The sequence below is a fragment of the Rhinatrema bivittatum genome, chromosome 9, assembly GCF_901001135.1.
Source record: "Rhinatrema bivittatum chromosome 9, aRhiBiv1.1, whole genome shotgun sequence".
In the NCBI taxonomy this organism is placed as follows: Eukaryota; Metazoa; Chordata; class Amphibia; order Gymnophiona; family Rhinatrematidae; genus Rhinatrema; species Rhinatrema bivittatum.
Genome location: NC_042623.1, coordinates 166,896,128 through 166,909,531, shown reverse-complemented (window position 1 = coordinate 166,909,531; position 13,404 = coordinate 166,896,128). Strand labels below are relative to the sequence as shown.

General features: G+C 44.8%; 1 protein-coding gene across 1 annotated transcript in view; it reads right to left on the bottom strand.

The window, feature by feature from the left end:
• The window catches only part of CROCC2 (ciliary rootlet coiled-coil, rootletin family member 2), a 505,095-nt gene that overhangs the window by 42,884 nt on the left and 448,807 nt on the right, over positions 1-13,404 (bottom strand). Inside the window, 3 exon segments of the mRNA XM_029616014.1 lie at positions 5,187-5,387; positions 6,151-6,300; positions 6,962-7,402. Of these exon segments, the coding sequence (XP_029471874.1) occupies positions 5,187-5,387; positions 6,151-6,300; positions 6,962-7,402 (792 nt within the window).

Genomic DNA, 13,404 nt, shown 5'->3' with positions numbered 1-13,404 from the left:
AAAATCCAGATACACTATAACAATTGACTCAAGTTTGTCCACACGTTTATTAACCACTTCAAAAAAATCCAACAGATTTATAAAACAAGGCTTCTCTTTGCTAAATCCATGTTAGCTCTGCCCCTTTAATCTGTGTCTATATAGATGGCCAGTAATTTTGTTCTTCAAAATAGCTTCTACCCTTTTGCCCGGTACTGATATCAAGCTCACAGGTTTATAGTTTTCTGGAACATCCCAGAACACTGTTTAAAAATGGGTGTTATGTTGACCACTCTCCAGACTTCAGGTACCAGAGCTGATTTGAATGAGAAGTTAGAGATTGATAGTCATAAAGCTATAATTTCATTTTTACTTACTTAAAAAATCAGGACTATATACCATCTAAACCCCATGATTTGATACTCTTTAGTTTGTAATTTTCTCTATTAGATCTTCCCAGTTCACCGTGATTTGTTTCTGTTCCTCTGACTCATCGCCCTCAAAGAATGTATTTGGTGAAGGTATCTCCTCAATACCATCCTCAGTAAAGACTGAAGCAAAGAATTCATTTAGTTTCTCTGCTATGGCCATGTCTTCCCTGTGCGCCCCTTTTGCCCCTCTGTTATCTGTAAGGGAAGTGGACCCTTGAGCCGCAACAAGGTTGGTACTTCCGCCAGGAGAGGCCCCTGGTGGTTCTTGTTGGTGGGAGGCGGAACAGGTGCGGATGGCCCGACAGGAGCTTCAACTATACCAACCCTCGTTCCTCGCAGGTTGAGCCGTTGGGTACCGGGGCCGGCAGGACTTAGGCGGGGGAGTCACACAGAGTGAGTCCTGAGACAGAGTCAGTGTCGGACCAGCTGGAGTCATGGCGGAGTCAGGAACAGGCCGGAGGTCAGGACAGCCGCAGGCAGGGTGCAGACGAAGAGACAGGTTGGAGATCTGGGCAGGTGGAGGTCACTTGGAGTAGGATTACCAGGCGGAGGTCAGGCAGGCGGAGGTCACTCAGAGTCAGATGACCAGGCAGAGGTCAGGTAGGCAGAGGTCACTCAGAGTCGGGTTACCAGGCGGAGGTCAAGCAGGCAGAAGACAGTCCGGCAGGGCAAGGAGCAGGAAGGCAGGCACGGAAGGCAAGGAGCAGGCAGGGATGCTGGAACAGGAATCACACAGGAACACACTCTCACAGTTCAGGACCTGTTGCTGAAGCGAGGTAGACGAGGTAAGGCTGAGTTTAAGTACCCAAGGCATCTGATGTCATCATCGCATGTTGCAGGGACTTTTCCTGCCGCTGGGCCTTTACATCTGGCGGCATGGCATGCGTGCGCGCCTAGGGAGTCTGGCCTGGAGCAGTGTGTCATCGGCGTGGGATCACTGCAAGAGCAGGTCGCGGCTGCAGCCTCAGCCGGGGAGATGCGGCAGAGGTTAGTGCGGGTCTCCCGGTGGTTAGGGGATCTGGCTGGCGTCCTCTATGGGCGGGGACCCTAACATTATCTAGCAGTCCAATTGACTTCCTCACAAATTTCTTGCTTCAAATATACTTGAAAAAGTTTTTATTTTGGGTTTTTGCTTCCCTGTCAATCTTCTTTTCAAATTCCCTTTTAGCTTGCCTTATTAATGTTTTACATCTAACTTGTCAATGCTTATGCTCTTTCCTATTTTCTTCTTTTGGATCTACCTTCTAGTTTTTGAAAGATGTCCTTTTGGCTTTAATTTATAGCCTCTCTAACTTCACCATTTAACCATGCTGGCAGTTGCTTGGTCTTCTTCTTACCTTTTCCAATGCATGGCTTCCAAGATGGTGTTTTTAAAAGCATCCATGCCTCATCTAAACGTTTACCCTTTGTATCCTCTTCTTTTAGTTTTTTTCTAATTTCCTCAAATTCTCATAGTCTCCTTGCTTAAAGTTAAATGCTACCACAAAGGATTTCCTTAACATCCTCCCTTCAGTAGTTATGTTAAAACTGAATAGCTTATGATCAGTCTTACCAAGCAGCCCCATCACAGTTACCTCTTGCACCAAATCCTGTATCGTGGTGAGGATTACATCTCGAATATTCTCGTTTTTCCTCAGTTCCTGGACCAGCTGTTCCATGAAGCAGTCATTTATAGCATCTAGATTCTAGAAACTTCACCTCCCCAGTATATCCTGCTGAGGCACGTAACCCAATTAATGTTGGAGTAACTGAAATCTCCCATGTTTCCTAATTTTTGTTAGCATTTCACTGTCTGCTTTTTCATCCTGGCCAGGTGGATGGTAGTGTATGCCCACAGCTATACTCTTCCCTGTCGCACAGGGAATTTCTTCCATTGAAATTCCACATTACATTTTGTTTCCTGTAGGACGTGTATCCTGTTTGATTCCATGCCATCCTTAACATATAGCACTACCCCTCCATCAATCTGATCTGGCCTATCATTTCGATATAATTTGTACTTTAATATTACAGTAGTTATTATCCTTCTACCAAGTCTCTGAGATGCCTAATATGTCTGTATCTTTGTTCAGTGCCATACATTCTTACTCGCTAATCTTATTTTTAGACTTCTGGCATTTGCATACAGACAATTCAAAGTATGATTTTTAATTGTTTTCACAGCAGTTTGGAATCATTTCTCTCTCTGCTCTTTATTTTAATGCACCTGGGCTACTTCTGCCTTTATCACAACCTCTCTGTTGGAATATTCTAACTTCCCCATTATGAGAATAACTTTTGAAGATATCTCACTCCAAACCATGCACTCACTAGCGACTGTTGGTGTTCTCTCATTATTTAGTTTAAAAGCTGCTCTATCTCCTTTTGAAATGTCAATGCCAGAAGCCTGGCTCCATCCTACTTAAGGTGGAGCCCATCCTTGTGGAATAGGCTCCCCCCTCCCCAAACTATTGCCCAGTTCCTAACAAATCTAAAGCCCACTTCCCTGCACCATCGCCTCATCCATGCATTGAGCTCTGGAGCTCTGCCTCCCTCTGGGGTCCTGTGCATGGAAGAGGGAGCTTTTCTGATAATGCCATCCTGCAGGTTCTGGATTTCAGCTTTCTACCTAAAAGCCTAAATTTGACTTCCAGAAAGCTATTTTGGGGGAGAAGAGTGAGGGAAGCTATAGAAAGAGGGGAGAGGGAAACTGGTGGAAGAATAGAAAGAAAGAGAGGCTGTAGGGGGTTAGATAAAGAAAGCGACTAGAGGGGAGAAAGAGAGAGAGAGAGAGAGAAAGGGAGGCTATAGGGGGTAGAGAAAGAGGTTGTAGTGGCTGCGGGGAGGGCTGATAGAAAGAAAGAGAGGCTGTGAGGGCAGAGATAAGGCAGTTGGGGGATGGGGATAATACAGAGGGAGCCTGCATGGGTGGAGAAGAGAGAGAGAAAAATAGGCTGTGGGAGGGGAGAAGAGAGCAGGATATGGGGATAGGGAAGAGAGGCTATAGAGGGGGGGAAAGAGAGAGAAGCTATGGAGGAAGAGAAGAGGGGCTGCAGAGGGGGAGAGAAAGAAAAAGTGAGGGAGACAGTGGGGATGGGGAAGGAGGGTAGACAGTGATAGAAGGAGGAAGGGAGACTGCAGGGATGGAGGAGGAGAGATGGAGAGAGAGAGAGAGATCATATGACATGTGACGTTGTGTCCTCAGTTCCCTTTCTGTTGGTCCTAAGAGACTGTTGCTGGGTAATGATTACGAGCTTAAAACACTACTGGAAATAAAGTTGTAAACACTGTAAATTCATTGAGGAACTCTCTTCCAAGTAAGAACAGCAACAAAAAGAAACAGGAGGGAGGAGGAAAAGAGAGAATATAGCCTGACTGAAAATACGGAAACTTTTAGAAACAGATCTCTCTTGGATAGAGAAGGTTGAGAGTCAAACTGAAACTGCACATATTACATTCAGAGGACGGTTCTGCCACCTGGTTTGGATTTGGTGTCCCCATTACTAGAGCTAATTAGGCCAATCCCAGTGCGCCCCTGCTGATACCTAACACATGCGTGACATACATTGTTTCTCCGGGCAAAGGCCTGTATGTTGGCTCCTTGTCCAAACATGAAAGGCAATACAAGTAGCCAAAGAACTGGGGTGGGGCGCATCATGTTTTTGTATTTGTGTGTGTGTGCATGTTTATTTGTATACATGACTGTGTGGGGAGGGGTGGGGTTGAGCTTTGTGGCAGTTTTAGAAAAATTACATTTTAATTCCGGACTCTGGCCCCTCATACCTGGTCAGGAGGATGATGTATTACTGTGCCACTGTGTGTACAGAATTTGTGTAGCTGTGTCTATTTGTGTACAGACTGTGTCAGTCTGCATGTGCAGACAGAAGGTGTTTAAATGGATCGATTTTCAAACTATCTAAGCTGCCTAACTTCGGCAGCTAGGCAGCTAGAATGGCCCTTTTGAAAATTTACCACACCAAACAAATAGCCTCTGTAAAAGCTTCCCCACTATAATAATGAAAATTACAAATATCGGGGACATAATATTTTGCTAAACAAACTCTGGTGTCCGGTATCCCTTCACCGGGTAACAACCATTCATTGGTTAAAACACCAACAGAGACAGATACCGTTTTTACTCTAAACCTCTAAATCTGTGCCCGTGATGTTGTGCTCAATTTTTATGTTTAAAAAACATTTTTTTTTCTGACACAATGAAAACAACTTTTTCCACTTATATGGTGAAAACAAGATAATCAATAGTCACTGTCCCAACACTCTCCTTAATCAACAACTCTTCCAACTTATCTTATCTTGTCGTTGATAATCAATGGTCTCCAACAGTCTGAATCACTAAAATCCCTTTAAAGAGTGGAGCTCTATGACCGCCCTTTTGACACTGCCAGTGTTTCAACATACTGCATCTGCTTCAGGGGCCGAAGAGTTGTGCAGCATGACTTGTTTCTAAACGCCACTGACAAGTAAGGTGGCGTTTAGAAACAATTTATGTGGCTAACATTTTAGCTGCATAAGTGACTTATGTGGCTAAGCAGCGGCCACTGAATGTAGGTGCATATTCATCGACCACTACTTAGCTGCAGAAGTTATACTTATCTGGCTAAACAGCGCTGAATACGCTTTTGAATATTGACCTCTAAGTTTGTAAGAAGGATGTTATGGGTATGTAAAATAAAGTTATGGTGTATTTGGTGTATTCTACTCTGTGTGTGTTGTCAAAGACCACCTTACACAATACACCATCAGCCACTGTGATCTGTTCCTCTGGCATCTTCCTACCTTGTCCAAGGTTTTCTTGAGGGTTGTGTTGTCTTTCTCCAGGCGGAGTGCTGAGCGTTCTATCTCCTTGCATTCTCCCTCCAGGTCTGCTAGAGCTCGCTGCAGCGCTGCCACTCTCTCCTGCAGCATGCTCTTCTCAGCCTGCAGTATCTGCACCATGGCATCCTCCTCCTGTTCCTGTTCCTGGTACCGGCGCAGTGCCTTTGAGACATGAGGAGCGACAGGAAGGTAAACAGATAAGCATCATGGACCCATGAACCAGAGGCTTTACACAGGACAGCTGTGAGCATGAGCAGAAGGCGCAAGGTCTCGCATTTTGCATACCAGAAGCAAAGCTGTGTTCCAAAACATCAGCTGTTGTGCACTTTTGTTCTGCACAAGAGGGAATATTTATTTAACACTTTCTATACCGACCTTCATAGGAATATGGCTTCCCTCTTGTGCATGGCCATGCATTGGAATTAAAACTATGGCAGTTTTGTCCAGCCCCTTTCTAAACATTTCTCACACCAGTAGATTCTGGTGATTGTAGTCCTAATTTGCCCTATGGCACTGATATAAATAACACTTCTTGCTTCAGTATATGAAATGGTCTGAAGTGGATGGAAGCAGCAGCAGATATGTCTGTTACCTTTATTCCCAACACTTTTCCTGATGTACTCTCTGACCTCTTGTCTTACTGATAGGGGCTGCAAGTGATGCTGCATGGTTCTGAATGAAAAGGCAAACACTAATTGTGCTTCTCTCTTTCTCTGCTTTCCTTTTTCCTTTAAACCTTTTTCTTTTCAGCTGCCCCTTTCTCCTTCCTCCCTATTCTGTCTTTGAATCCTCTTTAGGTCTCTCTTCCATACTCTCGTACCTATGCCTCCCATTCTCTGTCTCACTTGCTATATTTTCCCGTTCCTTGCCTGCCTCTCTCCTCTCCAGATCCCCTAAGCCTCTGTTTCCTTCTCCCATGTCTCACCTCCTGGAGATGCCCCATCTGCGCCTCCAGCTCTCTGCACCTCAGATCCAGCTCCCCGAGCTGCTCCTGCAGCATCTGCACTGTCTCTGCCAGGCTGTGGTTCTGCCTTTTACTGTCAGCAAGAGCCTGTCGCATGGAGTCCAAACGTTCCTGCAAAGGAAGGAGACTGTTAACAATTAACAAAAACATTGTGTGGGTCATCTCAGGCTATTGGCAGTGGATGTGAAGGTCAGGCAGTACCTTGGGCAATCAGTGGGCAGCGTTTGGGCGTCACCCCAATGTTTCAGCTACATTGTTATTATTATTTAGTCATATACTGTATTATTTTAGAATATCTTTTCATATCTAGCATTAAACACAGCAGTGACATGATAACATAGTCTAAACTACAATAATTGTATAACCCAATAACAGTTCTTACTGCCATTTCATTATGGTACCATACACTAGGGCCCAGCAAGGTATGGTTCTTGAACTTCTAGTGTGAATTCTGTTACAGTTAGAGGTGACTTGCTACAGCTTGGGATGTGGATCCTACTGCACTCAGTGGCAATGAGTGTAAACGTCTGGGAAGCTGCTGCATTCAGAAACTGAGATCAGTCCCTAGTCTAAGTTTGTATCTTATTTATTTATTATTTATTTAATAGCTTTTATATACCGGCATTAGTGCGAGACATTATTATATACCGGCATTAGTGCGAGACATTATCTTACTTCATTTAGGAGCTGTGAATGTGAAACTCTAATGCTTTGGGTATGGATCTCACTGCATCTTATGCAGCACATGCTTGTCCCTGCAGCAGTCGGATACCTGCAGCCCACGACGGTCTTGCTCTGCTGCCGTCAGTGCCTTCTGCAGCTGTGACACATGTTCCTGAAGGCTGCTGGAGCCTGCCGTGGTGTCACTCAGCACTTGAGAAAGGCTCTGGACTTTCTCCTTCAGTTGGCTCTCCCCTTCCTCTGCCTTGGCCAGGGAGAGGGTAAGGCGTTCCAGCTCTCGCCTTGCCGATGCACACTGGCGCTCACTGTCGGCCAGCTGACTCTGCAGCAGCTGCATGTGCTCTTGCAGGGATCGAATCTCAGCGTCCTGCTCAGTCAGGCTCAGCTGTGTGCGCTGAAGCTCTCCCTCCACTGAGCGACAGCTCACTTCCAGTTTGGTAGCCCGACTCTCCGATGCCTCCAGGACTTCCTTCAGCTTTCGTTTGTCTGTCTCCAGCTTTGACTCCCTCACTTTGTGTTTGCTGATCTTTTCCTGCAAGGAAGACCCAACACAGCTTATAACATGGCACTGAGGGACAAGCAGCCAATCAGAGTGCTCCATGGGCTAAATGGTCCTGGACAGAACTGAGACACAAAACATCACTGATCTAAGAGCCAGAATGGAGGCGCTGGCTCAATGCCATATGTTTAAGCTCTGGAAGCAGACAAAAGTAGCAACACTACCAAAAATAACATACAGTATATCTATATTTAATACTAGATGACTACAGAAAGGGTAATTTTCAAAATGGCTTGTTATAAAATTGCCTGCTCAATATGTAAGTAAATTTATCTGCAGATGTCCTTTATGAGCATAACTTGACCCAAACTGGGTGGAGGCATTCCAAAGAGGGAGCTGGGGACAGATTTACACTTATGCGCATACTTAAACATTTTCAAAAGTATGCGCATAAATTTTCCCCAAACTTTTTTGCATACAGTTTAGCAAGTATAATTGTATGCAAGTCATTTTCATATGTGGGAACTCTTCGGATTTGACCCAGAGACTTCAGAATTCCAAATGAATTGCTGAGTCTCCAGGTCAACACTACAAATGTCCAGGCTCTGCTGCTCAAATGACCATGAAGGCCTAGAAGGGGAAGTCACTTGGGCCTGCACAGGTGGGAAGAAGGCAAAGTGTCAGGCATGTGCTGGAAGAAGGAACAGGTGGAGTTTGAGGCATGCAGGGCATGTCTCCATGCAGGAAGAAGGAGCGGGGTAGCATTGGCCTGTGTGGCAGGAAGAAAGAGGAGTCCCATCGGCCATGTGGGTCTATAGAGCTGCTGCCACTAGTGGGCTCACAGGGGGAGGGTAAGAGGGAAGGAGAGGGAGAGAGAAAGGTGTGTGAAAGTGAGCATGTATGTGTGAGTGGACATGTTTGTATGAAGGAATGAGTGAAAAGGCATTTGTGTGAGGGAGTGTGTGTGAATTAGCATAGGTATTGTGAGAATGTGAAGGAGGAAGCATGTGAGTGAGGGAGTGACTGTGGGAGTGGGCATGTGAGAGTTAAAGAATGAGTATGGGTGTGGGCATGTAAGTATAGGAGTGTGAAGGATAAGAGTGTGGGAGTAAGAATGTATATGGGTGTATGAGGGAGTGAGAATAAGTGGGTTTGTGAGTGGAAGAGAGAGAAGTAAGTGGGCATGTGTGTGAAAAAGAGAAGTGAGAGTGAGCATCTGTGAAAGTGAGCATGTGTGTGAGACAGTCTATGTCCAAACTTATTTAGAGAGACAGAAGATTAACATTCTCCTCTCATTTTAAAACCTCTCACTTGAATTTTCTCTTTGATCTCTAACACCCAGGACTACAGCACGTGGCCATTCCTAGAGGGGAGAGACATAGCAAATTGTTTTATCCACTCACTGCTCTGACAAGCTTAATATGTCTCCTGATGGAACAAGCACAGACCTTAGTGAAAGGTCCAAAGGCCCTGTTTTACATAAGTTATAGATGATAAGTTTTATGTGGAGAAAATTAGTGGATATGTGTCTAGCTTTTGTGAGTCCTAGTCTCTCTCTTCATTATGTCAGCGCAAAAAATGTGTTTAGTCCAATTTAAATGGTTCATCTGCAGTGTGTCTGATTACCTTATTTCTATGTATTTAAGTGGATTAATTCAGAATGTTATTCACTGATACATGCCTATCTACTGTATCTATCTCTATCTCTATCTACATTTCTATCTCTATCTCTCTCTTTATATATATACACAGTATATTTACTCACACACACACACACACACACACACGCATATATTTGTTTCTTTTTGTGAGATGGGGGAGATCCCTGGGAATTACTAAGGTATCTGGAGGTCATTATTCAAAAGGTGTTCAGCACTATTTATCCACACACACACACACACACACACACACATATATATATATATATAGCCTATTCAGTCAAGTAGCGACCGTTGAATATGCGTCTACGTTTAGCAGCTGCCGTTTAGCCGCATAAGTCACTTATGTGGGTAGAAAGTTAGCTGCATAAGTTGTAGGCGTGAGGTGGGCGGATTGGGGCGGAGCGAGTTAGCTGCAAAACTTGCAGAATTCAGTTTTAGCCACATAAGTTAACCGGTTAAGTTAATCCTGCTATTGAGCCATTCTGACTTGGCTGGTTATAACTTATTCGGCTAAAGCATGAATATATACTCATAAAGTCAGCAACATAGCCGTGCCACTGAATATTCCTTGTAACTTCGCCAGATAAGTTATATCCAGCCATGTTACTTAAATGGCCAGCTTTGAATATTGACCTCCTGGTTTTTGGGAGAAAGAAATGTTTTAAACGAGGTTTGCCTGTAGTAATAATGTTTAGCCACTGGATGGCATTTTTGATGGGTGAGTAGGTATTACCTGATATAATGTGCTTTGGGAAAATGTATGTATATTTCTTTAAAGGTCTGAGTTTCTCCTATTGGTTGCTGAAAAAGAAGCAGTCAGTAAAAAAAAAGGGGGAGAGTTTTGCTGGGGTTTTGCCCCTTCTTCCTCTGCTGTTGCCTGAATAGGGTGGGGATTTAGGGACCTCCAGCTATGTAATCAACTGGAGTACTCAGAAGCCCAGGGGCCCTCCAAGGGGATTGGGACCCTGCAGGGGCTCTTCCCCCCCACCTCATGGGAAGAGGCCAGAGGCCAAAAAGAATTGTTACAGAGTTGCCTTTTTTTATGGAGTTTGGATAGGAATGGAGGAGCACGAGACGGTAGCTGCAGAGTGACAAGGAGTGGGTTTTTCCTACTCCTAGGAGAGCTACCATGCAGCGAAGAGGAGAAGTGCAGGAGTGGGGGTGAGTCACAAGAGTGGGATTTGCCCAGGGTGTCCTCTGATGTGCAGAGGCCCGGAAAACCGGCACGGAGGGAGAGAAGAGGTTTCCTTCTCCTCCCGCCCCCGAGGAGCTTACCGGAGTGCTGAAAGTGAGTGGCCAGGGGCTCCTGGAGCAGCTCACCCAGAGTGGTGAGCTGCCCACTGGTGGTATGGGTAATGCTGTGCGACGCACGCTTCCGCATTTGGTTCCCATTGGATGAGAATTTTGTTATGGGTATGTCTGAACAACCCGGCCCTCCCTTAGGGCTGAGGTAGAGAAAAGGCAATGGATGAGGATAACAGGTTGAAGTAGTGTAGTTTTTCTGACTTGTTCAGCAATGATGATGTTACACCTTTGCATCCATGTATCCAATTTTCAGTTGGCTGGATAATTCCAGAAACTAAAAGCTGCTGTTGTGTTTGGAACTGGATGCAAGGTGCCAGTCTCCATTATTATGCCGGCCTATTCTTATGAATGGAGTCAGAGATCAAGGAGGGGAGTGAGGGGGTTTCCTCCCTCTCCCTAAAAGCACAAGTGAAGCAGAGATGTGGTAAATCGGGCTGTCCACCAAAAGGTCCACTTCAACATCTGCATGACCGTGTAAAGAAACCACACTACACATTTTTAAGAAATGTCCTCTACTAGCACTGGATGGCCCATTCCATCATTTTATGTACCCGGTCTGGTGTGTGTGTGTGTGTGTGGGGGGGGGGGGGGGGGGGCTACATATATATGTCTGTATGCACACATACACACATATATAAATATATAAAACAAAATACAAAGAGGGTTGGCCCTGTGACTCGGGCTGTGGCACTGCAGGAGTGCGAGGGATTCGTCTGTCGGGTCAGGTTCATGGGTGATATTGCTCAAGCCCAGGGAGAGAAGGCAGCTACTGCTTGTATGGCAGTCTCCCACCAGCCAATGAGCGGTGACGAGGGCATCTTGAGCTGCTTGGGCAATGCCAATTGGCAGAGGCAGCTGAGCAGAGAGAAAATGGGGAAAGGGCAAACAAAAACTTATCTAAATAAAAATATCAAAATTAAGTGATTAGCTGGAAAAGTAAAATGTTTACAACATCTCTTCTTTTCTATCTGATTTTTGTTTAATTCTTAAAGGAAAACAAACATCAGAAAGCTTTGAAATTCTCCCTTCTTAGCTGCTGCCAGTTTTATGATGAGGAACATAGTAGTTGATGGTAGGATATAACTAAATGGCCTATCCAGTCTGCCCACTTATTCTGATCTACCTTGCTAAAGATAGATCCCACCTGCCATCCGTAGAAACTTGAGTGCTTGTAGGATTTTACTCCTTATCTAAGTCTATGTCTTTGCACAGTCTGTTTTGGTTGTCTTACTCTCTGGTTCTCTACCATCTTGCATAGATCAGCAGTCATGTTCCCATCCTCAATCCAACACCCATCAAATCCTCTCCTGTCTTACCACCAAGCTTTGTAATCATTTAAACAGTTAACAAAACTAGTGAGACTACAGTTGCCAGCTGGCTGGCAAATGGCCGGTCTGGCCAGTTTTGATTAAAGGTGGCTGGTGGTTGGCAGGACTTTTAAACTGGCAAAGTAAGTGCCAGTATTCTGCTGATTGCTGGCCTCTACAGTAGCAGACACCACCTCCCTCTCCACAGACCAATCTACTCCCCTCCCCTCCTGCCCATGTCTCCTTTTCCTCCATCTGCCACTGTTTAATCCCTGGAACAGACACATTTTTATGATAAGAGGCCAGCCCTAAGCCAGAATAGAGTGGCAGCAGTGACAGATTGTGAAGAGGTGTGGGCCAGGACTGATCCAGATCATGCTTTACTCCTAGGCTGCACAGTGTAGGAAGTGTGGTCTGGGATCAGAATATTCACAGGCTCATAAGAAAAGGTCTGGGATGAGGCTTCATGGAAGAGAGAATGTCTGCGGGAAAGGAGATGGGAGTCTGGCCATTTTTAAAATTTTTCAAAGTTGGCAACCCTAAATGAGAACTTTTGCCCAAACATCTAGCTGCTAGCCCTTCAACCTGGTAGAAAGTGGGGCAGCTCTTAAACATGTCCTGAGACTGTGAGCATGGCTCTTCAGATATTGGTGTGCTGCGTTTAGGGGTTCAGCAGCTTCTGAGGATGTGCAACTAGTCAACTGACTCTATCTCCAAAACTGATTTGTCAAAGCTGTACCTTAAAGTCCGGCTCTTATTTGGTGAAGAACTGGAAAAGATGGCAAAGGCTCTTGGTGGATAGAACAAAACCCCCATCATGGAGTTACTTGTCTTGCAGTAGTTATCAAGACTTAAGGAGTTTCAAGCCGGGTTGAAGTTCTTCGGTATAGAGGTCTAGTCCAGATTCCAGTCCTTTTGTTCCAAGAAAGGAAGCTCCAGCTCCTCTAGGATGGCACAATGAGTGCTTGGGCCCCCTATATTTGGTTTTCTTGATAGGCGGCCATCTGTCCCTATTTTGTCAAAGATTGGCACAAATTGTGATGGACCAATGAGCCCTGGAAATAATAAAAGCTGGTTGTGCTCTGGAATTTGCTCCTCCCATTTCCAACGCTTTATGGTTTCTCCTTTTTGCTCAGTCATGAAAAGAGAGTCTATACAGTCTGTACAGAAGAGACTGCTTAACTTGAAGGCCACTACTCAATTGATTTGTTGTCTTGAAGAATAAGGATGGTTTAGCACCTGGTTCCTGGAAATCTAATATGGAAGTGTATGGCTTCCTCTTGGACCAGCAGCAAGGCAAACATTACACCAGGCCCTAGAACACGAATACACTACCTAATGGGCAAACAGAACAACCCAGACTGCTACAAATCTCTACAGAGAAACTAGATGCTAGCCAAAATACTGCATCTCTGTCACACATGCACAAAACAGGCAGACCCTTCTCAAAGACAGAATAAGGGACTACAAATTAGAAACAAACATGCAAAAAAAAAACAAACCCTGAAATGTAAAGCCTGAGAAACCAGACTCAGGGATCACTGGATTACTGAAGAAAAAGCAAAAAATAAATATGTAAGAAATGCACATTCCCAAAGATGGTATATTCCAATTGCTGAAAGGCAAAATAGTTTTTTTACCTTTGTTGTCTGATCTTATTTTTCTAATCAGTTGGTCCCAGTCTCTTTTTCCCCCTTGTCTGTCTTTTCCTTTTCCAGGGTCTCTTTTATTCTGTCTTCTTTCCTTCCTCCTTCATACACAC